Source organism: Paecilomyces variotii, assembly GCF_004022145.1.
Source record: "Paecilomyces variotii strain CBS 101075 chromosome Unknown C8Q69scaffold_1, whole genome shotgun sequence".
Lineage (NCBI taxonomy): Eukaryota > Fungi > Ascomycota > Eurotiomycetes > Eurotiales > Thermoascaceae > Paecilomyces > Paecilomyces variotii.
This window is the reverse complement of record NW_021167140.1, coordinates 878,885-904,640: the sequence shown is the minus strand read 5'-3', so window position 1 is coordinate 904,640 and position 25,756 is coordinate 878,885. Positions and strand designations below refer to the sequence as shown.

General features: G+C 48.4%; 10 protein-coding genes across 10 annotated transcripts; 6 read left to right on the top strand and 4 right to left on the bottom strand.

Annotated features, from left to right (window-relative positions):
• Nucleotides 1–916: 916 nt before the first annotated feature.
• Nucleotides 917–2,369, top strand: C8Q69DRAFT_395899 (putative inorganic diphosphatase; the record flags this gene model as incomplete). Its single annotated transcript, XM_028627709.1, has 5 exons — nt 917–1,363; nt 1,461–1,580; nt 1,683–2,026; nt 2,086–2,169; nt 2,228–2,369. The coding sequence occupies 5 exons, from the start codon at nt 917–919 to the stop codon at nt 2,367–2,369; spliced, it is 1,137 nt and encodes a 378-aa protein (XP_028488760.1).
• A 341-nt stretch (nt 2,370–2,710) lies between these two features.
• C8Q69DRAFT_449859 (39S ribosomal protein L53/MRP-L53-domain-containing protein) lies at nt 2,711–3,735 on the bottom strand. The gene is made up of 2 exons (XM_028629398.1): nt 3,533–3,735; nt 2,711–3,426 (listed from the first exon to the last, which is right to left on the bottom strand). The coding sequence occupies exon 2, from the start codon at nt 3,362–3,364 to the stop codon at nt 3,044–3,046; it is 321 nt and encodes a 106-aa protein (XP_028488759.1). The 5' UTR covers nt 3,365–3,426; nt 3,533–3,735; the 3' UTR covers nt 2,711–3,043.
• A 267-nt stretch (nt 3,736–4,002) lies between these two features.
• On the top strand, nt 4,003–7,099 carry C8Q69DRAFT_484142 (hypothetical protein; the record flags this gene model as incomplete). The annotated part of the gene is made up of 8 exons (XM_028631757.1): nt 4,003–4,316; nt 4,388–4,635; nt 4,690–5,266; nt 5,644; nt 5,760–5,857; nt 5,937–6,015; nt 6,070–6,879; nt 6,935–7,099. 8 exons carry the CDS (start codon nt 4,003–4,005, stop codon nt 7,097–7,099), a joined length of 2,292 nt encoding a protein of 763 aa, XP_028488758.1.
• A 739-nt stretch (nt 7,100–7,838) lies between these two features.
• Nucleotides 7,839–9,539, bottom strand: C8Q69DRAFT_494508 (hypothetical protein; the record flags this gene model as incomplete). Its single annotated transcript, XM_028632213.1, has 2 exons — nt 7,839–8,814; nt 8,870–9,539. 2 exons carry the CDS (start codon nt 9,537–9,539, stop codon nt 8,039–8,041), a joined length of 1,446 nt encoding a protein of 481 aa, XP_028488757.1. The 3' UTR covers nt 7,839–8,038.
• Nucleotides 9,540–10,347: 808 nt separating this feature from the next.
• On the top strand, nt 10,348–13,028 carry C8Q69DRAFT_511728 (hypothetical protein; the record flags this gene model as incomplete). The annotated part of the gene is made up of 11 exons (XM_028633275.1): nt 10,348–10,405; nt 10,450–10,521; nt 10,585–10,680; nt 10,739–11,313; nt 11,376–11,420; nt 11,491–11,557; nt 11,613–11,859; nt 11,922–12,027; nt 12,091–12,393; nt 12,480–12,615; nt 12,670–13,028. 11 exons carry the CDS (start codon nt 10,348–10,350, stop codon nt 13,026–13,028), a joined length of 2,064 nt encoding a protein of 687 aa, XP_028488756.1.
• Nucleotides 13,029–14,071: 1,043 nt separating this feature from the next.
• C8Q69DRAFT_449850 (putative tRNA dihydrouridine synthase) lies at nt 14,072–15,868 on the top strand. Its single transcript, XM_028629397.1, has one exon. It carries the CDS (start codon nt 14,200–14,202, stop codon nt 15,553–15,555), a length of 1,356 nt encoding a protein of 451 aa, XP_028488755.1. The 5' UTR covers nt 14,072–14,199; the 3' UTR covers nt 15,556–15,868.
• C8Q69DRAFT_449849 (putative SNF2 family helicase/ATPase) lies at nt 15,869–19,864 on the bottom strand. The gene has a single exon (XM_028629396.1). It carries the CDS (start codon nt 19,796–19,798, stop codon nt 16,319–16,321), a length of 3,480 nt encoding a protein of 1,159 aa, XP_028488754.1. The 5' UTR covers nt 19,799–19,864; the 3' UTR covers nt 15,869–16,318.
• Nucleotides 19,865–20,621: 757 nt separating this feature from the next.
• Nucleotides 20,622–21,495, top strand: C8Q69DRAFT_11259 (VMA21-like domain-containing protein). Its single transcript, XM_028625130.1, has 3 exons — nt 20,622–20,823; nt 21,045–21,136; nt 21,275–21,495. The coding sequence occupies exons 1-3, from the start codon at nt 20,723–20,725 to the stop codon at nt 21,397–21,399; spliced, it is 318 nt and encodes a 105-aa protein (XP_028488753.1). The 5' UTR covers nt 20,622–20,722; the 3' UTR covers nt 21,400–21,495.
• A 127-nt stretch (nt 21,496–21,622) lies between these two features.
• On the bottom strand, nt 21,623–22,960 carry C8Q69DRAFT_11376 (hypothetical protein). Its single transcript, XM_028625143.1, has 3 exons — nt 22,739–22,960; nt 22,472–22,662; nt 21,623–22,338 (listed from the first exon to the last, which is right to left on the bottom strand). Exons 2-3 carry the CDS (start codon nt 22,577–22,579, stop codon nt 21,904–21,906), a joined length of 543 nt encoding a protein of 180 aa, XP_028488752.1. The 5' UTR covers nt 22,580–22,662; nt 22,739–22,960; the 3' UTR covers nt 21,623–21,903.
• Nucleotides 22,827–24,942, top strand: C8Q69DRAFT_449842 (mitochondrial carrier domain-containing protein). The gene is made up of 6 exons (XM_028629395.1): nt 22,827–23,550; nt 23,674–23,838; nt 23,899–24,152; nt 24,202–24,547; nt 24,607–24,626; nt 24,691–24,942. Exons 1-6 carry the CDS (start codon nt 23,266–23,268, stop codon nt 24,761–24,763), a joined length of 1,143 nt encoding a protein of 380 aa, XP_028488751.1. The 5' UTR covers nt 22,827–23,265; the 3' UTR covers nt 24,764–24,942.
• The last annotated feature ends 814 nt before the right edge of the window (nt 24,943–25,756 follow it).

Sequence of the window (25,756 nt, the reverse complement as noted above, 5' to 3'; positions counted from 1 at the left end):
ATAGCCTCGATGGAATTGTGGGTGGCCCCTTTGTGGAATCTCACAACAGAGAATATATTGGGGGTGCATCGGTCCAGGCAGGTTCGGGAAGGTATATGCGGTACGCCGATAGTCGGTTGATGAAGATGAAGACGGCAGTGTGGTTGGATTCTTCCAACCTGGTGAAGCAAGGATCAGACTTGGGCGACATGCGCTTGCCTAGATCATCTCGCTGACAGAGAATGGATGGTGGTTTAGACGGAAATGGTATAACAAATCTAGTATCTGAAAATAGCCCCAGTCAAGCTTTCATGAAAGGTGCGATTATGATGTATCTAGCATTTATCATATGATGAGGGATATAAACGGCTACATATTAATCATTAGAGAAACAAGGATATCTACTTCCAATTCATGCGTGTTGCGAGATATTAATTCCGCCATTAATTATTTTTGACCAGTCTGCTCCCTACCAGAACAATAATGAATGCGCCAGGAGACAGCCACTGCCGTTGAAGCTTTGTGGGACGCCAAGCCATCGGGGCTTCTAGTGCTGTTTCTTTTCTTCCGTTCACCGAAGAGCTACAGTACCGATGCATCCCAGCTCGGATCGACGGTAAACCGGAGAAAGTGACTGCCAACTGTATCTGACTATTACTCTGAACCTTGGTACGGAACAAGAATCACGGCACTTTGCATTGACCGGTGGAGAGACCGAGAGACTCAAAGAAAAAGAGGAAAAAAAAAGCGCACCCAGTCGGGACTCATAAGCAAAGCAACGGCATCAAGAGCTTCCCAGGGACCTCGGGAACATCGAGAACCGCCAGACCTGACACCAGCCGGCCGAACCAGGAGTAGAGACCGTCTTATAGAGGAGAGCTTCGCTTGCTTTGCTTTGCTTGCTTTGCTTTCTTGATCCCCCATCCCATTCCTCCACATGTCCGCCGCTGCCAGCTCTGGCTCGATACGATTGGCATTGGCTTTGCGACGAGCTCCCTTGACCCGACCGTGTTGGTTGTCCTCCCGCTGCGTGTCCACCGCCTTCGCTCGCACATCAGCAACGCTGGCTCCCCCCACCACGCCCACCGCTCGCCCCTCCCCCTCCCTCTCCTCCTCTTCTCCCCTCTCTCCCTCCTTCTCTCTCTCTTCAACTCGTAACCGCGCTGCTCTTCTGTCGAGACACTTCGCGTCGTCAGAATCACCCAAAATGTCGTACACCGTCCGCAAGGTTGGCCAGCCGCACACGCTGGACTACCGTGTCTACATCGAGAAGGATGGAGTCCCAGTCTCGCCCTTCCACGACATCCCTCTCTATGCCAACGAGCAGCAGACTGTCCTCAACATGATTGTCGAGATCCCTCGCTGGACCAACGCCAAGCAGGAGGTACGGATTGCCCCGACACGATTCTCCCGCCATGGACGATGCATCGGTGTCCGATGTTTTCCCGGAGTCGAATATGGGTGCTAATAACTCGGTCTAGATCTCCAAGGAGGAGTTCCTCAACCCTATCAAGCAGGACACCAAGAAGGGCAAGCTTCGTTACGTTCGTAACTGCTTCCCCCACAAGGGTTACCTGTGGAACTACGGTGCCTTCCCTCGCGTAAGTGCCCCGCGGTCACTTTTGTTTTTCTTCTTCCTTGTTAATTTTTTTCGACATACAATAAATCCTGTAATGTCTGATACTGATGCTATTTCTTGATAGACCTGGGAAGACCCCAACGTTGTTCACCCTGAGACCAAGGCCAAGGGTGACAACGACCCATTGGACGTCTGTGAGATCGGTGAGTTGGTTGGCTACACCGGTCAGGTCAAGCAGGTCAAGGTCCTCGGTGTCATGGCCCTTCTGGACGAGGAGGAGACCGACTGGAAGATCATCGTCATCGATATCAACGACCCTCTTGCTCCCAAGCTGAACGACGTTGAGGACGTCGAGCGTCACCTCCCCGGTCTGCTCCGTGCCACCAACGAGTGGTTCCGTATCTACAAGATTCCCGACGGAAAGCCCGAGAACCAGTTCGCCTTCTCCGGCGAGTGCAAGAACAAGAAGTTCGTCTTACCATGTCTTCATTTCACCTCCATTACAAGACTAACGGCTATGTTTCCAGGTATGCCACTGAGGTCATCCGCGAATGCGCCGATGCTTGGGAGAAACTCATCACTGGCAAGACCCCCCGCGGCGAGATCAGCCTGTAAGTTGCTTATTGATAGCCAAAACAATCATCGTCATCATGCTAATTTCTACAACAGGGCCAACGTCACCAACGAGAGCTCTCCCGACCGTGTTGACCAGAGCAAGCTTGCCAGCATCCCCAAGGGCGAGAACCTTGCCCCGGCCCCTATTGATGGCAGCGTTGACAAGTGGTTCTTCATCTCTGGTGCTGCCGTCTAAAACATTTCGAAGTTTTGCAAACTCTAAAAAAGCAATACCCATTTCTGATTATCCAAGAAGCCTAGCTCTTTCGTAATCTGTATTTCGTCTATATTGTTCTCCATAGTACATATATGAGTACGAGTTATAGGGCTCGGGAACTTGGGGAGAACGGAGGTGGAAAAAAGATATACCGTAATTGGTCATTGGCCATATGTATTTGGACCGAGTTTCCTTTCACTGTAGAAAGAAATAGGTAAGTCACATTGGTCTAGCGTTGTAATTGGTGCGGGGAATGATAATCATTGGAAGAGCATGATTGTCGATGAAATTGCCGTCAAAAATGCGTCTTTATGGGTTTTTTGGAGTAATCTTTTATTCATGATGCTTGAACGTATAGTACAAATATTGTAGGACATGGTATGTTGTGTTTAATATGGTATCATCCTATCCGCGATACCTTGATTTAGCCACATATTTCATCTTCATCGTTGGAACCCAGGAGTTTCATCTCGAGACCCTTGTTCTCACCGTCTTCTTCTGCGCATGGTATCGGCTTCCTCATACACTCACTGCCATATATAGGTCCCTTCTCTCTCGAAAATCAACAGCGCTTGAACATCCTAGACGCCATATTCAAACCCAACACAAAAGAAGAGGAACTGTAGCTTCAAAGAGAGTCACAATTGACCTACTCAGCCCTTCAGACTCTCCTCTCTCTCCACACCTCTCGCGACACGGGCGATCTCCTCAATCACATCCCCCACCTTCAACTTGCGCTTTCCGACCTCGAGCTTGATCTCCTTTCCGCCCTTGAAGCCTACCGTCATCTCGGGCAGCTGCGTCGAGTTTCGCGGCAGCTGTTTCACTTTGATGTCGATGTGTGAGGCGCTGCTGGCGGGAGCGGTAGTGGGATTCTGAATCAGAGCGAGGAGGAGACGGCACGGCCGGGAGAGAGGGGAGAAGGGGGAAAAGGTCGTGCGGAACGAGGTGATCGTTTGGAGTGGGATGGTCATTGTGATGGTTGATTGTTGGTTGGTGGGATCGATATGGTGGTTATGGGGACTTTCTTAAGAACCTGAGAATGCTTGTTAGAATTGTATATGCCAATTCGTCTAATTTCAGATGTGTTCGTGGTGCCAATCGATGTATGAAGGCCTGATTGAGGAGTGGTGCATATTTACCTCGTAGTCCACCTCAGTAGAATATTTGGTCTGGAGGAAAGTACACTCCCAAGTCGCAATGCGTGCACACGCTATCCAGCTGACGAAGAAAAAGACAGAGGAAACCAAACAATCCAACCTCGTAGGAATAATCTCGACCGTCGCTATCTCTCCGCGGGAGTTCGCGCGGTCCTCCGGGAAACTTTTCGAGATGCGGATTGGGATGTTTGTCGGAGATGCAAACACGTAACTGGCCTGAAACAATACGTGTATTTTTACAGCTCCGAGACCGATGACGCTGTTTAGTTAAGGCCAACTCCGCAGTGCGTGTCTGCGATTACGACTTGTTCGATCCTTGATGGGTCTTTTCTACCCCGTTGACGAGAGAGAACTGTTTATAATACTTATTTAGGAAGAGCAGCTATACCATTTCATACACTTCCTTTCTGCGACAGAAGGTCGTATGCGTCGTACAGTACAGCTCACACATCATGGCTTCTGTATTCGCTCTACAAACACAGCTCAAAGAGCTCTCAGCTGCGGTCAGCCAGGTTCATCCTCTCATCAATCGCTTACGGAATTTCACTGCTGCTATTGGACAAGGAGATGAGGCTCGTCTGGAGCTTGGGGCGGAAATACATGCTCGACTGAAGGTGACGGAGGAAGAGCTGGAGTTATTGAAGGTTGACGTGGATGCGCTGGAGTCTGCCCCGACTAAAAGGAAGGGAGTTGATGTTGGAGATAAAGAGGCGGAGAGGGAGAGGGTGGTCGCTATGACTAAGAGGCTGGATGAGGATCTTAAGAGGTATGGCCATGTCTCTTGATCTTGGAGAGGTGTTTTGCGCAGCAGTGCTAATATTACTGGCCCTTGCACAGGACAAGAGGAGAGTTCCGAGCTGCTCAGTTACAAGCGAAGCGAAATGCGGAGGCTGCACAGCGGAAGGAGAGGGAACTCTTATTAGCGAAGCCGCGTGATGCTGAAGGGCGTAAGAAGCCGACGGAGAAACTTACGCAGGATGACCTGGTTGTGAATGCCTCGAGCGATGTTACATTAGCATTAAGGAGAACATATCAGCTGATGCAGACTGAGTTGTCGAGAAGTCAATTCGCACAGCAAACATTAGGTACGTTCCTTAAAATGGTGTTGAGTTGAGTACCTGCTAACGGTTTGATGATAGAACAATCGACTGCTGCTCTATCATCTCTGTCGGAATCATACACTAATCTCGATACTTTGCTCTCTTCCTCAAGAACTCTCGTGAACTCTCTCCTTCGGTCTCAGAAATCCGACACGTGGTACCTCGAGACTGCATTTTACATCCTGATCGGCACAATTACTTGGCTCGTCTTTCGGCGGTTATTATATGGTCCGCTATGGTGGATCCTATGGCTTCCAATCAAGCTATTTTACAGGCTTACGTTAACGCTTCTGGGAGCTGTTGGCGCATCTAGTGCCGGGGCTCAGCTCTCTTCATCTGCTGCGATAAGCAGTAGTTCGCCCATGGCGATACCCACTGTTGGTTCTGGCCAGGGACAATATGTCACAGCCAGCGTTGGAAATGGAGAGGCTATTTGGGAACAAGGCACTGCTTTTGCAACGCCCTCAAACCCTGATAGTGTCGTTGAGCAAGTCGGCCAGATGGTTGAGGATAGCCAAAAGCAAGCAGAAGAGAAGGAGGAGACGAATGTCGATGACATCTCGCCTGAGGAGAGGAAACGACAAGAAGAGATGCCTCGAAATCCGAAGAAGAGGATGTATGAAGATGCAGAAGCTGCAGAACGACAGGCGAGGAAGGACGAACTATAAACTCCATGCCAGTAATAACTAATGTCTTCTTCATGCTTAGCGAAAAGCATGTTTTGATACCATTGTGTGCTAGTAATATTCCACAGCCTTTGGTGAAACATTTGTCTCATTTGTCCCATTTGTATGATTCTAGTTATTCATAGGATAGAAATGTAGTAGATGAGTGGTCTCATTATTCAAGGTGTCAATGAATCCCATATTGTTTCTAGAGTAGGTACTTCGTAGGCCATCCTCTTGGCGTTGGCGTAAAGTGGTTTCGCGTATCACGTGTAGACGCGTCTTGCGGAGAACTTCTCGGCTTCGAGCTTGCGCGACATTACTCCAGGGTACGTCGCTCCAAAATCCGCCTAGCTTAAGACTTCCTTGTTTCGTCTTCTATTTTCGCGAGATTTGAAGAAGACTGGGTTCGTGGCAATGGCATCTAATTTCTTCAATAACAAGGCTCGGGCTGCAGCTGCGGCGGCGGCGGCGGGCAGCGCGAAGCACAAGCCTGGAGACAAGGAGGATCAGTCGCGTTTACAGCCTTGGGTTGAGAAATAGTAAGTTCTATCTTACATATGAAGAGAATATTCGTCTTGTCGATGTCTAGGGCGTACTGACTTGGATATTCCTCAACAGCCGGCCAAAATCTCTAGATGATGTCGCGGCACAGGATCATACAACAAAAATACTTCAGAGAACGTTGCAAGCTTCAAATGTACCCTATTACCTCATCTGAAGTCATAATTTATAGCCGTACTAAGTGCTGCAGCTTCCACACATGCTCTTCTACGGTCCTCCCGGAACTGGTAAAACATCTACGATCCTTGCCCTCGCGAAATCGCTCTTCGGACCCATCCTATATCGAACGCGTATCCTCGAGCTGAACGCCTCGGATGAACGTGGAATCGGCATCGTACGAGAAAAGATCAAAGATTTCGCACGAACGCAACTATCACATCCCGCAGGAATCGACGAAGAGTACCTCAAACAATACCCCTGCCCTCCATTTAAGCTTATCATTTTGGATGAAGCGGACAGCATGACCCAAGATGCACAATCGGCGCTCCGTCGAACAATGGAAACGTACAGTCGCATTACGCGATTTTGTCTGATATGTAACTACGTGACGCGAATTATTGAGCCGCTCGCTAGTCGATGTAGCAAGTTCCGGTTCAAGGCGCTTGATGGTGGCGCTGCAGGTGACAGATTGACTGAAATCGCCAACGCGGAGAAGCTCAATCTCGAAGATGGGGTTGTTGAGAAGTTGCTCCAATGCAGTGAGGGTGATCTTCGAAGAGCAATTACGTATTTGCAGAGTGCTGCTAGACTGGTTGGGCACACCGGCGGCTCTGGTAAGAAGGATGGGGATGAGGACGCAGAGATGGTAGATGCGGGATCATCGGAACTCATTACTGTCAGAATGGTGGAAGAAATCGCTGGGGTCGTCCCTGAGGGTGTCCTCGACAGGTTGACGCAGGCCATGCAGCCCAAGAAGATGGGATCTGCATACGAAGCAGTCGCTGCTGTTGTCACAGATATTGTGGCTGACGGGTGGAGTGCCACACAGCTTCTCACTCAGGTATGTATATTAATATTTCGTTTGATGCTGTTGGATTTTTGCTGACTAGTCCCAGTTGTACCGCCGGATAGTCTTCAATGATGCTATTCCCGACATCCAGAAGAACAAAATCGTCATGGTCTTTTCAGAAATGGATAAGCGGCTCGTTGACGGCTCGGATGAACAACTTTCAATTCTGGACGTGGCTTTGAGAATATCGGGTATTCTTGGTGGAGCTTAATTGCACGAGGCCCAGGCGAAAAGTGCTTTGCAGGTTGTAATGATATCTCGCAACATTGACGAATCATGACCAGACGTTCTCATTCCTACGCAAATCGTCATATAGCTGCCTTGGCTCTCATGATGAGGGAGATTCTGGGTATATGGTAATCGCGCCTTTTACGGGCGTTGCATTTGCGTCCTTGAAAAAGGGTCTGCATTGAATCTGCTCGACCGACGAAGACAATAGGGAGGATAGATGAGAGATGGCTCGACGATTCTTCACAGGCTATAACCTTGGTGGACCAGCCATTCAACGGTATATAGAGCCGGGTGTCCTCTTGTGGGAATATGAGAACCAATTAAACGAGAAAGGGCGTCTACGACATGGTCATACATGGTCATACATGGTCTTATGGACAGGCTCCTGAGATAGTGTATCCATCAATGTATACTTACCTTGCACTACGACGTGTGCTTTCTGTGATTCAAGCACGCTTCAAGAAAAGTAATGAATTGTCTAATGCAATGCCACCTGTCTATCTACGTCCATGTACACTGTATTTCCATCTAAAGTGGACCTTAAGTATCCTAAGGAAGTTTTTCTGAAGTTGTTTATCTATTATTTCCTAACGCTTTCTTGTAATAAAGGCCCAGCAGGCTAATATTTTCTACCTCCAATTTTCAGTCTAGATACAAGGGCCCTTCCATAAGAATATCAAAAGCAAGATAAGAAAAAGAAGGATCCAGATCTTGGAAGTCCCTAAGTGCAGGAAAGGTATTTGCAAGAAAACATCCCGTGCAGTCTGAGCTTGTCTTGACTTGCTAACAAAGTTGGAATGGAATGCTTGAAGGTTGAAGTGATTTGAGAGAGTGGCATCGTGTCGCCCGCGCGGCAATTTTCCATGCAAAAAGGTGCTTTCGGTCTTTACCTCCATGAGCGGACGAGATAGCCCCTGATCTATGCCTTGAGATCGACTATTACTTGTATGGGGTCTTCGGATTCCAGCTTCACTGATTTGTCGACGAGTCCCTCCATAAATCCTTTCGATACTGGCTCTGGCCCATCTTCCATTTTGGGGACTGTAGAGCTATCAGAAGACTCGATGCTTTCCATTTTTACTTCAGGAAGAGTAGCAGTCGGCTGGTTCTTCTTCGGGTCTGTGGCCGACTCCCCCTTCGTCTCGAGCCTATCCTGGTCGATATCTATAATTGATATCTCGTCTGGCCTTTCATCCGAGTCTTCGACCATTTCCACTTCGTTGGGATTGCCAGCCCAAACCACAGCTTTGGCCCAGACCTTACTCTGTTCCTCACCAACGCTATTGAGCCAGTACGCAGCCACAGCGGGGGTGACGGCCATCCACAAGCGCGCTCCTGGAGCTAGATCTTGCGGGACGGAGCAATGGGCTTGCATGATATTTGAATCTGGCTGAAAGCCTTCCCCAAGTTTTATTGAGCCAAGGAGATGGGGACGGATGTCAAAAGATTGCTTCCAGATGTCAATGCGGAGCTCGTCTGCCTTCTTGAGTAGCGAAATCAACTCTGCCTTCGATTTGCTAACATCTATGTCTTTTCGAATCAGACAGTCGCCCAAGCTGGAAAAGAATCCATGGGCGCTATCTATGTAGAACTTCTGCGAACGCAATGTTCTCTGGTAATCTAAGGACCCGGCTTGTGATGGATAGATCATTTTGAGCGTATGGGAAACCCACTTCGCTGCTCCATAACTGTCGCCTTATGTGTGTTAGTTAACCTCCTGGGATACTAATGCAGGTATCTCATATCTCACTATTTCTGAATTGTCCTGCGAGTTGTTGGAGCATCATGGAGAACTTGGGCGGCCCGGGCGTGTAGTTATCTTCCAATATAGCTCTTCCCTGGATGAGGCTCTTAGACGGGGCAGCAAATGGGTTGAAAATAACACTTTCGTAGAGGAATCTCATGAGCAAAGCGTTCAGAAAAATATTGGAGCCGAACGGAAGGCGAGCCATTTCAACTAGGTCTTCTTCGCGGCAATTCAGCCATTCTGGGTTTGAAAGCAATGCGTATTCCTTCAGATGTCCTACTACTTGTTCAGACACTGGACAATCACATGAGTAATTTCGAGTCCAGCTGTAAGCACCAGTGATGATATCTTCGAATTTGTTCTGTATTGCCTTGTCATCGATGGCATGTTCGTCAGTTGATTTCTCCCGTAAAGCGGCTCGCAATACTCGGACTTCATCCTCCAGCTTTTCTATTTCCTGGTTCTTGGATTTCACATCTTTCCTGGCTTTTATACCCTCTGATCTGAGAATTTCCTTCGTTTTCGTTTTCGTCGTCTTTCTAGGACGACCCTTCTTCCGTGCTGGAGTTTTGCGTTTCGCAGTTCTAGCTTTCTTTGTCGCGTCATTCGAAGGAATGAACTCAGGGTCCGCGAAGTTAGGGTCTGATGAAACTTCATGCTTCTTTTTGGCCATTTTTGTGGAAATTATGTTATATTAAAGCGAGGGCTATGCATGAGGAAGGTCAGTATCGATGGTATTATGATAAGGCTTGGGACGTTGAGTACCTCGAGATATGTATTTCGTAAGGTATGGGGACTTCTAGGAATATGCTGTAATATGTTTGTTGTCTGTATCAACTATGTAGAGACGTAGACTGTTGCAGACTTCTTCCCCTGTGGGTTGTAGATCAGTTTTCGAAGAAAGTCAGAAGGGGAGACCGAGTCCTAAGTTAACATGCGACAGTTCAGGCGGTCGAGTGAGGTCCGTGGGAGGCCATCAAGTTACAGATGAGCTGATGTGAAGTTGGAGGAACACAAATAAAGCTCTCTCCACAGGCAACCACTGTTTCTATTCTTGAAGGATATCCGAAGTCCTAGCTGATTACTTTCAATTCTGCCACCCTCGATCTATCTACACACTGCGATTACACCAGGCCAAAGGTTCAAAGCAGTCCGTGAGTCCTAGTGAGTGGTCTCGGTGGTTACTCGTCGTCGTAAGTAGTTCTTATGTTTCTGTTACCCCCCATATCATATCATTCACTCAACTCCTCTCTCCTTTCACTCTACATCGTTGATGTATCTCACTGTCCTATCACTCCTATCTCGCGCAAAGTTTCTGATCATCCAGTGCTACCCTTCATAGTTATCCATCTCTATAACTAATTCGCCAATACCTCATGTAGCGGCTTGCGACGTCCTCTGTTTTCGCCTTATCTTGCTTTCGGTTCTAACCTGGGCATTTAGCGGATACTTACAAATTGATCATACCCGGAAGATTCAGCATGCCCAGTCTTCAGGTTGGTCTTGATGACCTGGAAGATACCAACCCAAATACACCTAGTAAGTTTCCCTCATAATGGCACATCAGACATGCACATTCTAAGAATACGAAGAAAGCAGCCCGGCAAAGAGAAAGGCAAAGAGTCGCAGCAAGGGCGCGAAAAAGGCTATAAAAGGTAAACTTCCAGAAGAGCTGCAGGAAGCCGCACTGACACTCTTTCTTTCTCTTGCTATAGCAGAAAATAGCGATTCACCCTCCACCAGTGCTCCTAGCTCTTCCACAACAGAACGGACTTCTATGATCGTCGGCGTCGATTTTGGAACAACATTCTCAGGTCAGGGATCTTATTCTAATTATTTGGCTCATTCTACTTACAGTATATATTTGTCTAGGCATTAGCACAGTGAACTCGACAGACGACGTAGGTCTAGTGAAAGTGATGCGTAACTGGCCCGGACTCAGCGAGAACTACGATAAAGTTCCGTCCACTATCTCCTATGACAACGAAACGCCGAACTCGCCTTGTCGCTGGGGATATCAAGTTGGAGGAGAGATGAAATCTTCTACCTGGTTCAAGTTGCTCTTGGTCCAAGATGCAGCCACGGAAGAACATGACGACCCGTTGTTACGCCAATGTGCCGGCAAAGGCCTTATGCGGACCGTTGCGGGCAAACAACCTTCAGAAATTTGTCGGGACTATTTACGTTGTCTCTATAATCATGTTTTAGAGACGCTGAAAATGGAATGCAGTGCGTCGGTACTTGGACTGACGCGACTACATTTTGTCCTAGCAACGCCCGCAGGATGGAAAGATCATGAAAGGGCTAGAATCGAAATCGCAGCCAAATTAGCCGGCTTTGGCACTCGTCCAAATGACAAAATCACACTTGTTACAGAACCAGAGGCAGCTGCTTTAGCAGCATTCGATAATTACCAGAGGAGGTTCGGCTTGAACAGTCCTCTCAAGGTATGGGAGGCCTCGAAGTGATAAAACCCGTGATATTGACTAACAAAATTGGCTCTTTACAGGAAAATACTCATTCAATAGTGGTTGACATGGGTGGAGGCACTGTGGTAAGCACTTTTCTTTCGGTCCTCTAGTCCATGTGGTTGATAGTTCTCTAACATCTATTAATCGATCAAGGACCTTATCACTTACAAGATTACCGATACCAAGCCATTTACAGTCGAAGAGGCCTGCGTCGGGACAAGTATGCGACCATACAAGATTGGAAGGACCCTATAATAATTACTGATACGTATTAGGTGCGAAATGTGGAGGCACCACTATCGACCGCAACTTCCATATGTGGATGGAAACGTCGTTTGGCGACGCTTTTAAAAAAACACCTGCCATGCGGGTTGGACCTGGAAGTCAATTTATGGCAGGATTTGAAAAGCTCAAGAGACAATTCGACGGTGTTAGCGAAGGGCCATTTCGTGTCTGCCTGCATATGAAACACGCAAATTGCCAACGGTATGCACGCGCCTACAACGAAGTGATCATAAGCAGGTATGTAGTGCCTGGTGTACGAAGTAATACGTTTGACGAAACTATTTCTAACCAGCGTCCAGAGATGAGTTCGCTTCGATGTTTCGGCAGGTCATAGACCGTGTTATTGCACTGATCCATGAACAGCATAAGTCCGCTAGTGCAAAGGATAAGAATGTGCCAACCAAGGTAACGTATTTCTTTTTTGCATGACCAATTCTGCCTATACTTGTTGCTGACCTGGTTTGAAAGACAATAATCTTGTGCGGTGGGCTCTCTGAATCTGTCTACGTTTTTAATGAGATCAGAGATGCATGCAAGACACTAGTACCGGGAGCAGAGGTCATAAAACCAGAAAATGCATGGTCTGCGATTAGCCAGGGAGCTGCCCTGAAGATTCTGCAACCACGTGTTGCGTCCCGGCGTAATAGGAGGAGCTACGGAATATGCGTTCATCGTAAATTCATCGAAGGACTGCACAGGGAGCAAGATGCATTTGAGATTCAAGGCATTGGAAAGCGGGTAGGCAAACTGATGCACTGGCACGCTATCAAGGTACCTACTTCCATTTCCCAGCTCTTACGTTTGCTCGGCACTTGTCAACTCACTCTTGTGGAATGGTATGTTAACAAAGAAAACAGGGAGCAGCAACCAAAGCCAACAAGAAGGTTTGGCTCAAGACCCTCGTTGAACTTGGCGGGGTCAATGGGGAGGCGGGCACGGTAGCCATCTATGCCAGCGAGGCTGATGACCCGCCGATTAGGGTGGACGATCCACGTACGCTGAATGAGCTATAGTAGCAATGGACAAGAAATGCTAACATCGCTACAGGCGTGTATAAACTTGGAGATGTGAAGTTGAGTTTCGCCAATATTCCTCACCCCGAGAAAAAGAAGGTCAGGAGCAGGTACTCTTGGGCTGGACGACAGAATCATTATGTGCAGAAAGTCCACATTGGCCAGGTAATCCAGCCAGAGAGTAACACGGTCGAATTCATAGGTCGGGTTGGCAGGAAATGTGTGGGAATTAGGACTTTCAAATATGAGGACACCGGCGGCTCGACCCAAGGACCGTCTACTAGGTCAGATGAGGATGACAATGACGAGGTCACAGGAGATGAGGGCTTGAACGACGACGAACCCATCGAAGATAGCGAGGAATCTGAAGAAGAGCTGTTCCTAAGAAACTGACGTGGCTGTACTCCTATTGATGCGTTTTCATATGGGTACTCGAAAATCGTCACTGAATCGAGCAGGGAATATGCGCTGCGATGCTACCGTTCTAATGTGAGACGACCGGAGATCTGGAACTCGCTCGAAGTGTTTGTGAAATGCTCTGGAAACAGATGATACTTATTGGCGTTCTGGTTTGACTCAGTTCTCTGGTTTTGTGCTTCAGTTGTATCTGGCGATGGCTATGGAGATGCACTTTTCGTTTCTATGCTTGTTTAAATTGGATGCGGGATTCTGGTACTCCTTATCTCTCACCTAGATTTTAGAGACGTCCAGGGTTCTCCGAAAGCTTTCTGAGGTTACTCTCAGCATCTACGCCTTTAGAGAATTATGAATTTTTCACATTCAAGCACATGTATTCGTCTTTTGATGTCAATAAAGTTAATCTTGGAAATTCAAATAGTTGTGTCAATCTTGAGAAGTAGAGATCCTGCATTTACCTTGTCATGCCGGATGTAGGATGTATTCGTCGTTTTCGGTGCGTACTGGATTTATCTGTTAGGAGCCTTGATTCATCTTTGGCCCGCTGTATATTGGCTTTAACTGAATCATGCTAGGACTATAAACATTGTCTTGTATCGTCCGCACATATTTCAATAATAACAAGATGAGGCGCGAAGTTGATAATTTTGATGTCAACAAGTTTACTTATCTCATTGAAAACAGCTTTGTACTGCTCTCTTGATGGTCTCTCCGATCTGCTCCACAGTGGGATATGGTGGCAACAGGACGCTTCCTGTACATATCTCCTCTCCCGAGACAAATGTGACATATGGTATGCTAAGTCGAAGCTTCTCTAATGGAAAATATGTCACAAAATACATGTTGGGATTGAAAATTTACAGCAAGATTCAAAGTGAAGTCTGTAATGGAGTTTGTAGTAGAGTTCGTAAGAAGTAAAAAAAAAAGTATATCTCGGATATTCTATCCGGTCATCGCCACGTGACTCTAACTTTTCCTTCTATTCTCCTCCGTCGCCATCTCTACCAACAATACTCTTAATCACCTTTCAATTCTATCGTTTTAACCATATTGCGACGTCCACCGAAGGACTCTTGCCGTGCAACAACCCATCACTCCCTGATATCCCACAGAGCGTTTCGATTTTGGAGCGCGACCTCGTCATGATATGCTAAGGTTTCTCCGCAACGCAATGGCTTCTCTCACTACACCACCCCGCGTTCCCATCCCCGCCAACGGGGTGGACTATCGTGGCAAGGTCGTCCTAGCCCCGATGGTTCGATCTGGAGAACTGCCATCACGGTTGTTGGCTCTAAAGTATGGCGCAGATCTCGTCTGGGGACCTGAGACGATCGACCGCTCCTTGATCGGTGCAGTGCGACGCATCAACCCGCGCAATTCGACGATCGAGTTCACCCGCATTCCGTCGAATGGAGGCCGCACAGATAAACCGGCCCAGGAGTCGATCATATACCGCATCGATCCTTCTCGAGAGAAGGGAAAGTTAATCTTTCAGATCGGAACTGCCTCGCCGGAACTGGCGGTGCAGGCGGCCAAGGTTGTCGCGGCTGATGTTGCGGGAATTGATGTCAATTCGGGATGTCCAAAGCCATTCAGCACGAGCGGTGGTATGGGAGCGGCGTTGCTGCGCACTCCTGACAAACTGGTCTCGATCCTTGAATCGCTGGTCAATGAGGTTGGAAAACCATACCAGATCGGTATCTCGGTCAAGATCCGTATTCTAGAAACAGCTGAGAAGACGGAGGCGCTGGTGTCACGGCTTGTTAAGACTGGAATCACTGGGTTGACTGTCCACTGCCGTACAACCCCGATGCGACCCAGAGAGCGTGCTATCCGCGAACAACTTCCCATGATCGCCTCTATCTGCAAGAACGCAGGTGTTGCTTGTGTCATGAACGGCGACGTAACGTCTCGCGACCAAGCCCTTGCCTTGATGAAAGAGTACGGTGTCGATGGTGCCATGATCGCCACGGCAGCAGAAGCTAACCCGTCATGCTTCCGTACGGAAGCCGAGGGTGGTCTTCTGCCGTGGAGAGAGGTTGTCCACGAATATATCGATGCCTGTCTGCAGGTCGAAAACCGTTTCGGCAACACAAAGTATCTGATCAACATGCTTGTCCCTGGAAAGAACAAGGAATTCAGGGAGGCAAAGGCGGCCAAGAACTACACCGACATGTGCACTGTCCTCAAATATGACGACCTCCTCCCTACCGCGAGAGAGGTCGACAGAGTCCTGAACCTCTCGCACAAGTCCGCTTTCCCTAATGATGAAGACAATCTGCGAAGCCAAGCAATCCAGAACGCGATGGAGAACAACGAATCTGCACGCGCTGCAGGCGGTGCCTCGCGATCGAAAGCAGCCTCCCCTGCTTCCAGCGGGATTGGTCCCATCCGTACAAGCTCGTTCCCTCCTCCCGCTCATTCGAAGCCCAAGGCAGAGACTCAAGTTGATGTCTCTTCCACTACGATGCCACAAGCTCAGAGCACTGAGGTCACCGTCTAGCTTTGTTACTCGCCTCATTACGTTTATTTTCCGACATGTCACTTAACTGCACAAAATACTCTGCTAGATTTGCATAGCCCGGCGATAGAGGATATTGTCTTGTTGCTCGTTGTACGTGTTTTATTCTGTTCTTTGTACATATTTTTCCTGCATCTCGATCTATAGATTCCCCCTTTTTTTGAATACTCTCAAAAAAGCGCGTTGTGGAGATGTCTTGAGACCTATGTCCGCTTTTGAAGACAACAGGAGTAGCCTGAATTCGACGTTGTAGTCATCATATAGTTAAACAATAAAAATATTAGTCAGTATACAAAAGCGTCTATGACTAGGAAAATACCATCAAATCATAATGGGTACATTATCTCTACTATGTGCATGTCATGACATAATGACAACCATGCTAGAGAATGGGGAAAAGGATAATCAGAATGGATAATCTTGGACAAAGACCGCTGAATTAATAAACAGCAGGAAATAGTTTCTATTGAAACATTAACTTCCGTTCCCAGGTACAACCCCCATAAAAACACCATTAGTCAGAAAACCTTCATGTCTTTTCGGAACATGGGAATACTCTTTTTTTCTTTCCTTTTCTCAGACCGCGTGCCCGCATGACAAACAAATATGTGATCAGTATGCAAGGACATAAAACAGACTCTGAATAATGGAGTCTTGGGCACAATACAGTAAAACAATGTCCACCGTTCAGATAAATCCAGTACAGAACGCTCATGATGCTAGGACAGAGGATTTAAGAAGTAGATTACTCCTTCTGGAGATCTGCCAGGACCATGTCTTCCACGACTTTCATTCCGACCTCTTCGCTCTTCTTCGATTCTGATGGGTCATCACCCGCAACCGCTTGGTCGAGCGCGAGCTTCGTCTGGCCCAGAGCGTAGATCTGCTCCTCGATAGTGTCTTTCGTTACGAGGCGGATGACCTCGACTTCTCTGGTCTGTCCGACACGGTGCGCGCGGTTCTCCGCCTGCACGTCTTCCTGGGGGTTGAAACTCGAATCAAAGATGATGACCTTATTGGCACATGCTAGGTTAATACCAGCTCCACCAGCTTTGGTAGACAGGAGAAAAACTGGTATATCTGTTTGTTCATAGAACGCGTCGAGAATAGACTGGCGATCTTCGACGCTTGTACGACCATCGAGCCTGAAGAATCCCATATGCAATGTCTCGAGAACGTGTTCGAGAATATCCATAACCATAGTGAACTGAGAAAAGATCAAAGACCGGTCACCGTTCTCCTTGAACCTTTTCAGCAGTTCGCAAAGCTTATCCACCTTTCCAGAGTTCATCCACTCGTTGTTTTTCAAGGCAAATTTGCCAAGAGAACCAGGATGATTCAGAGCCATTGTATGACACTCAAAGTCATTATAGGCCTTCAGTTCTTCGAAGATAATATCAGGATCGGACTGCGACCACATTTCTTCCTTCAGACAAGCCTTGGCCATGCGACTCAACGTGCTGTCATCGTAGATGCGGCGGTATAAGAGGGGATGGATAGCCGCTTGGCGTAGCTTCATTAGGATGTTGGCCGACTTGTTACCAGTCTTCTTGCCAGCAGCTCTATCCTCCAGGAGTTTCCGGACTTCGTCTTTTTCGTGGTCATAGATCTCCCTTTGAGTCTCGTTGAGCTCACAGTATTCGACTCGCGCAATTTTAGCTGGCAGATCAATGACCTGATGTTTCTTCCTGCGCAGAACGAACGGCTTCAGCATAGACTTTGCTCGTTCAATACGTTGCGCTGAAAGAAGTGTCGAGTGGGATTCATCTGCAGTCTTCGCCTTATTAGCGAAGACATACTGAAGATCATCCTTTCGTTCCTGGAAGACCTTCGGCAGGATGAAGCCTAGCAAAGACGCCAATTCCTGGAGATTGTTTTGCAGCGGTGTTCCCGTCAAAAGAAGTCGGAATCGAGCACGTATACGAATCAACTTTTCATAGAGAACAGACGTACTGCTCTTGAGCATGTGTCCTTCATCGTAAACACACACCGTGAAGTCTAGAGACCGAAGGAAGTGCGCATCGACCTTGGCCTTCGCGATAGTGTAGGTGGTGATAACAACATTAATGCTGTCGCGATTTTCTTCAATAGTCTCACGGATTTCAGCGCGTGCTGCTTGTCCAGCATAATATGGCATGACATTTAGAGTCGGGCAGAAGTTTTGAAATTCGCGAAGCCAGTTCTCAAGAGTCGATGATGGGACGACGACAAGGTGGGGACCTTGAATACCCTTTTCATACAGGTGTGCAAGGAAGGCGATGACTTGACATGTCTTTCCAAGACCCATATCGTCCGCTAAGATACAACTGAGCTCCTTCTCAAAGAGTAGCGAAAGCCAATTAATACCAACAATCTGGTAGTCTTTCATTTTCAAGTCCTTATTCATGATGCCGGGCTGTCCAATGAATCGACTTTTGCGCGAACCAGTGCCAGCAGGTCCATCGCTGTCCTCGTCCGATCTTTGACTTGAGGGAGTCCCAATCCCAGAGTCGTGGGAGGTCTTGTCCAACGAGACCAGTTCTAGCTCACCGTCACGTTTACCGAAGATGTCGACACCCCATTTCTTCATCTCAGCTGCGACAGGCTTTCCCAATGCTTCACATTGAGTAACAAGGGCGTCGACAGCCTCGTATCCGGTCCACATGTCGATGCACTTGTCCACGATCTTGTCTCCGATGGGCTTGTTTTTGCGACCTTTCCCAGTCTTGCCTTTCCGAGCATCGTCATCAGGAGGGGCTGACACAGCACGAACCTCGTCGAGAGATGAGAAGGGACGATTCGAGACAATGATGTTGGCGGTGTCTTCGGTGATAGCAGCGATGTCTGCCAGTTCTGGTAACGTGCAAGAGTTGAAGAATTTGAGGACTTTCGTCTCCAACTCTTCATCTTCCCCCGCACCGTAATCAGACTCATCAGACCCGTAATCAACTGCCTCTGGGGACTCAGACCGGGCTGGTGATGGCTTTTTGCTCTGCACAAGTCGACCCTTGCTTGGCTGGGCGTCAGAGGGAGCCGGGCTCACGGGAGACGAGACTTTGTTTCTAGGGCCCCTGATCAGACGTCTTCGAGGCTTTGAGTCCTCCGCAACATCCTGCCTCTTCTGGGTAGGGAGAGTCTGCATAGACGACCATTTGTCCTGAATCCTGGTCCGCGCTTTGATTTGCTGCTTGGCAGGAGCCGCAGCCAGAGCCGCAGCAGGAGCAGACTGTTTGCTGTCCATGCTCAATTCATCATCCGAAGAGCCAAAAAGAGAATTTAGTGAGCTGCCCTTCTTCTCCTCGGTGCTGGCAAGGTAATCCAGGGCGTCGTCATAACTTCCACGCTTCAACAAGAGGGCTTCCACACAAGTATGGACAGATCTATCGGGCATCACATTCAGCATCCTTTCCACCTTCAGTCTGATCTGATAATCGTCAATGTCTTCCAGTGATGAGATGTTAACCTCAGGAGCTTGGGCTCTAGAAGGAAGGTCTTGGCGGGGCTTCTTCGCTGGACCATTGGTAGACAATTCGGACTCAGATGCCGTTCGCTTCCCGTTTCCAGGCTTGTAGACAGCTGCCGCCGTTATCTGTTTAAACCTGTCTATAGAATTACTGCCAGAGACAGGAGACTCAGCGACCTTATCAGGACTGCGTGAAGACTTCGTAAAGGTGGACGGTTTGATGTCTGTCGATCTGGCCGTGTCCATGTCATCGTCAGACGAGCCACCACGGTAGACAGGACCATCGTCGTCGAGGTCCATAGCTGGAGCCCGCTTCTCTGGTCTGGGTTGCGGTGGTCGAAACTGCGTCCCCGGGGGAGCCATGACGCTGGATAGCAAACCGCCCCGTTGGACTGGACGGGAAGGAGAAGACATTGGAGCAAGAGGAGAGGATGCTGCAACCTGCACCACGGAGCTCTTATCTGGTGTAGGACGCTCGATAATCTGTGTGGGTTGAGTCAGACGCTGTGAAGAGGGCGTTTGTGTTCCTCCGTGCTGGCTTGGAAGTGGCAGGGTGGCGACCGTCTCATACTCCGGTTCTTCATTCACATTTTCAGATGCGTTCTTGGAGCGAACGGGGGTATCTGGGATTGTATCGTCCATGACTTCCTGTAGACCTCTCCCAGGAAGTTCAGGTTGACAATCCAGGAAGGGGGAGCAGCGGTAGAGCTGGGAGAAAGAACCCTTGACCCAGATATGAAAGCGACCCCAGAAAATTAAATCGACAAGGCCCGCTCCGCGCATTTTGGCGCGATCTCAACGCGCCCGCGAACTGCTCCATCACGTGAACTGCATAGCGTCATTCTGCCGGGCTGTCCTGGACGGTGAGGGAGGCGGTAGACAGCAGTTGCAGTATGAGGAGATTCAAAAGATTCAAATAATGAATAATCTTCACATCTAACTTCAGGTTAAGTTAGCTGCAGTCTGAATAATAATGAGGTAGTTGATGCGTGTGTGATGTCAGTTGGGCTGCTTGGATGAAACTGACCTGCTGGTAAATGTTTTGATGACCCAGAAAAATAAGTCGGGGAAGAGAAGGAAAGCATGTTGTTCAAGTAGAGTTATGGACAACAGTCGAAGATGCATGGGATGGAGCATTCATCAGTCTTATCACTTCATGTAAATTCGGATCAGATTACTTTCATATGATATGGTTAAACCTCTCCTATCAGCATTAATCTTATGATTCTCAGAAACTTGATGTGTTCTTCTCAGACCCAAGAGCCCGCCGGGGCCTAGGAGACATCGATAGAAAACTCTATAGATGTATGTATCACAATACTAACAGGAGCCAAAACGAACATTCTTATTTCCAATCCCATAGTTTTCTGTACTTCGACCAAATAAAATGAATATACAAACGTAGTTGTACATCAACTCGATCAACTCTACCATAAATGCGTCGTCTCCACGTTGTTGGCCAATCATATCCGGTGTCCTGGAAGACGCTTTGACGCGAGCTCATCCACTCCGCTTCCTAACATGCCACCGGGTCCATCTCTAAAGCGCTATCACAAGACAATCAACAATAAAAAAATATATAACCCCATCAACTCCTCTTTACTGATTCAATCCATCGTCGCTGTTTGACTAGGCATTATTGATCCTCTTACCCTTACGGACCGAAGCCTAGAATACCAGGAACAGTTTAACCCGCAGCTCAAAAACATGGCGACTCGCCGAACACAAGGCCAATCGTCCTCGGAGAAAGAGACGTCGCCTATCCCGCAACAGCCTGTCTCTTCGGATGTCAGCCCAGCTGTTCCTGCGTAAGTAGTTCAAATTCTGGCTAGCATCCATGTTAGCCATTATCCCATGTCTGAACTACCCACCTAATCACCTTCCGTACCACGTGCTATTTTATTGATTTGTAGCGCTCATTAAAGGTTGTTCCAAACTGAAGGAATTAAGCCTCGAAACAGCTAATTATAATGCATATTTGTCCATTAGGAATTCTGGAAAGAGCGCTAACCGTGTGTTCATAATACAGAGATGTCATCTACAAGCTCCTTGGGTTCACAGCAGCGATGATCGTCGCGCCAATCGGTATCTACTTCTTAACTGTCGAGTCGATTTTTCGAGGTAAGAATCTAATATCATTTCATGTTTATAAAACACAGAGTTTTCATTTGCATTTATAACCCTTTGGGGATATACCATGTATTTGTCGGGAGGGTTTCATTGTCGACATGAAGAGAAAGATCCTAACATACAGCATAGGGAATTCGACTTGGGCAGCTATCAGCGCTGCGGTCACGGCTAACATCATCCTGGTCGCGTACATCATAGTTGCGTGGAAGGATGATCAGGGAGAAAGGCTCGCGCAAGAAAAGAAGGCGCAGTGATGGATTGGTTGTTTTGTTTTGTTGTTATAGTGCTGTTTCGACATGCCGAAGAGATTAAAAAAAGTGGAGGCATATGGATCTTCGCTTTTTGAGTTTGGTACTGCTAGTTGATCATATTGAGGTCACGTTGTATATTAGTCTATGCTAGTTTCATTCATCTGATAATCCTATCCCAATCTCGACGCTGATGCATGTATTTACAGTTGATGAACATGCTAGGGGACCTGACTGGGCGACCTGGTTCATTTTGGTCAAGTTCCGAAAGACAATTAGTCACTGAAAAATGCAGGAGAGGAGAGCTGCTGAAAGGGTTGAGCCTTCTGATGATATTCCAAAAAAAAATCCAAACTCCGGGATCTGCAACGGTCATACGAAGCGAATGGAGTCTGGTATCTAAGGAAGTGAACAGATGGGAAATTTGTCGCCGAGTCGCTAATTCCCATGATACTTCCGACAACAGTCACGCAAGGAAAAAGATGCAAGAGATTCCGTCAGGCACAAGCATTATGCGGGTCTCCTCTTCACGAATTCCTCCAGATCTCCCTTCGTTGCGACACCAAGGACGAACTTCCGGCTAGCATCCGTCACCACAGCAAACTCCTGCTTCTCACGTTTCTGCCCCGCCGCAGTTTCACCTTCGAAGAAGCGCTCCAGTTCCTCCAGGGGTGTCTCCATGGTAATCACCGTGTAGACATTTTCCCGCTTGCGATTGAATCGTTGCATAGCAGCCGAGACGGGATCGGATTCCTTCACAGTGCCTTCCTTAAGTAGTTCCTTAAGTCGCGGGATGCTGAGGTAGCCGATTAATGAACGGCTTGTCGAGGAAATGACGGTGAGATGTGTGTAGTCGCGCTCGTAGGCGGCGATAAGAGCGGAGGAGATGAGGTCGTCGGGAGAGACGGAGAGGGCTGGGGGAGGATCGAGATCTTCAACTGTGGCCTGTGGGCAGAATTATGGTTAGCTATCACAGTTAAGCCTGGAGTGTACTGTTTGTGGGCGTAAATGTGTGGTATCGGGTCGCTGTAATCGCGGGGTTTGCTTTTTCTAAGAATTCTTCGTGCCTTCAACTTACCCCGCGATATTTGTCCGCCCAAGACGTTTGAGACGGTGAACCGGAGGCTCTTTCTCTAGCAGCGGTCTCCAAAGCATACGCTTCGCCTGCAGATGAATAGGACGCCATATTCGATTGTTCTGAAGAGCTGGTGGTGAAAGAAGCTCAAGCTCTCAGACACGCTGTGGTGGAATCGGTGCGCCGATTCAATTCTGCTGCTGACGGCTTAGCTGGCCTCCCAATTGCGATAAAATCGAAGCGTCGAATTCGTATGGAAGTCGATACTACCGCAAGGTTGGTAAAAGTGCCACTTTGTGTCGTGCTCTTCGCTCTTCAACCGCGGGGAGATTATTTTTATCGATACTCTACTTAGCGTGCCGGGGATTGCTTTAGAGTAGGGCGATCTCAATCGGGACCGGGAGGAGAGCGGGTCGCGCGCCGAAGACGTCACAAGGCTTCGCTTCCTCTGGGGTCTCCACCCTCGATCAGATCTACTTGTATCGTCTTCTTCCTCGCTTGTTCCATCTAGGATTCTTTACTGTCGATTTATTTATGCTATTTTAATTTGGATTGTTGTCTCGTGGCGAGGACTGCAGCAGAGGCAGTGCTGCTCTGGAGAAGAGTCGTACTATTATCTATTATTGGTTACTCTGAAGGATCGATCATCTGTCAGCCCCTACATAAGCAACGTCAGTATCTAGTCATCATTTACCATCACAATATACCATAACCCTCTATTCTTCCTTGCAACAGCAACAAAACGGTTATCGTTTTGAATCCACTGACCGCAGACAGTGATATAGCTGCTCATCACAATGTTGCCCTCTCAGGGAATCATTGCCGGTGTTTTCGCATCCCAACACCCTCTGACACGATCAAAGGCCCAGCCGCAGCCGGAAGCACCGGCATCGATCAAGCGCAACCCATTCCCTGCCTGGAGTGCCATTGATGATGTGAAGAACAAGGCGGAGGCCATTGGAAATGAGGCTTCACGAGAATTCAACAAGGGGAGCAAGCTGGCTCAATCTAAAACTGGTCATATCGAGCCATGGACGCCTAAGTACTATGCAGCATGCACTTTTGGTGGACTGCTAGCTTGCGTAAGTAAAAGAGCTTCATGTTCAGTCCTTGAGCTTCCGATATTCAGGCGTCGATTCTAAACTCTCATGAATTGCGCTGTGCTCAATTTACGAGAACTCTGAGGCTAATTCGTCTACAATTAGGGTCTGACGCACACGGCTGTGACACCTCTGGATCTCGTCAAATGTCGCCGTCAGGTCGACCCTAATCTCTACAAGGGGAATGTGGAAGCCTGGAGCAAGATTCACCGCGCAGAGGGTCTTCGTGGGATCTTCACCGGTTGGGGTCCGACTTTCTTCGGATACAGTGTAGGTTTATGCCTTCGACAAGAGTAGGATCACAGAAAACGTGCTAATATCCTTCCGCAGGCCCAAGGTGCATTCAAATACGGTGGTTATGAATTCTTCAAGAAGTTCTACAGCGACCTTGTCGGAGAAGAACGGGCCGCGCGCTGGAAGACTTCCGTGTACCTGACCGCCAGTGCTTCCGCTGAATTTATTGCGGATATTGCACTCTGTCCATTCGAGGCGGTTAAGGTGCGAATGCAAACTAGCATTCCCCCAGCCTACACTGGAACCTTCAGCGGAATTGCCGATATTACTAGCAAAGAAGGCTGGGCAGGGTAAGCGTGGCTGCCCCGTACGGAACTGGAATATACTGAGACATGGCAGTCTATACAAGGGACTGTACCCCCTGTGGGGTCGACAGATCCCATACACGATGATGAAATTCGCCTCGTTCGAGACCATCGTCGAGCAGATCTACAAGACTCTCCCGAAGAGCAAGCATGAATACGGCAAGGGCGCGCAAACGGCTGTGGCATTCAGCGGTGGTTATCTGGCCGGTATCCTCTGCGCCATCGTGTCTCATCCTGCGGACGTGATGGTGAGCAAGTTGAATGCGAACCGGTTGCCGGGCGAGGCTTTCGGAGCAGCCATGGGCCGAATCTACAAGGAAATCGGCTTCAATGGCTTGTGGAACGGACTGCCTGTCAGAATTGTTATGATTGGAACTCTGGTGAGCAGATTCATTGCAGTTGGGTGGTTTGTGATAGTGGCTAACTTTTTTCTCTTCAGACTGGCCTGCAGTGGATGATGTATGTCCCCGATGCTTATGCTTCCCTCAACATCCCTATGCCTAGTACTGACGGTTACGGACAGCTACGACTCGTTCAAGATCTTCATGGGCCTGCCCACGACTGGAGGTCCCGCCAAGGAGCAGCAGAAGACCTAAACCTGCGCTCACGGTGCCCTGGTTTCCTCCTTATCGTGTGGTGGCTCCACCGGGAGGGAGGGTTGGCGGAACAGAGACAGAGGCCATGTTTGATTAACGACTGCGATCGGTGGATATGTGCTGTTGATAGTAGTAGAGTGATCGTCTATACGAATGAATGTCCTTCTTTCTTGTTAGTATTATCATTAGCTTCTTGGTATCTTGTCGAAGATAAAAGCGCGCCGAGGCCGGTCATCTGATCGCTTGGCCTTCCGTGGTGCTTTTAGTAATGAAGCGGACGGACCAACCAGAGAGCGCGGCGCTGTTCAAGTATCTTATCAGCCCAGCGACATCGACGTCACAGTCATTTGTTCGGGTCATGCTAATTCTGATTAAATGATGCTAACTCTGGTAAGCCACGATAGCCATCAGCCAGCTCGCTTGCACACGCTGCGAATAGAGGCGGAATAGGGCTGGAGCTGGCCATTGTTCGATCCAGTCGTTCTGTGCCTGTGCTACTTACTTAGGGGGGGTATTTTTACCCCAGGCCCTCCCCATGCCTGGATACTTACTGCAACTACCATACAGTACCTACATACAACTTGATTCCACCAGAAAGTTCTGAGAAGTCGTGCGGGTTTATTGAGAGCTCATTCTAGATAATCAGCAGGGTAAGTCATCATTTTCTTGGGCGTTACGTTCTTTTCCTGTTCTGCGATCACGCGATGCGATGCGATGCGATATGATGCGCCCCGAGTTCAACCCACGCCTCCACCATCGATCCAAATGAATACAGCATGCATTCCACGTGCATTACAGTCGCATTACCTTTGCGCCTGTTCACAGAACGACTTTTACCTCTCCTGTCACTTCAATAAATCTCACATACGCCATGCTGCCGCGTCCACGCCCTCTTGCCTGTCGGGCACAGACCTCCTACGGCCAGAGCAAAAGTTCCGGAAACATACAGAAGATCTGGATATACAGTCATTGGCCACGATAGACAGGTCATAT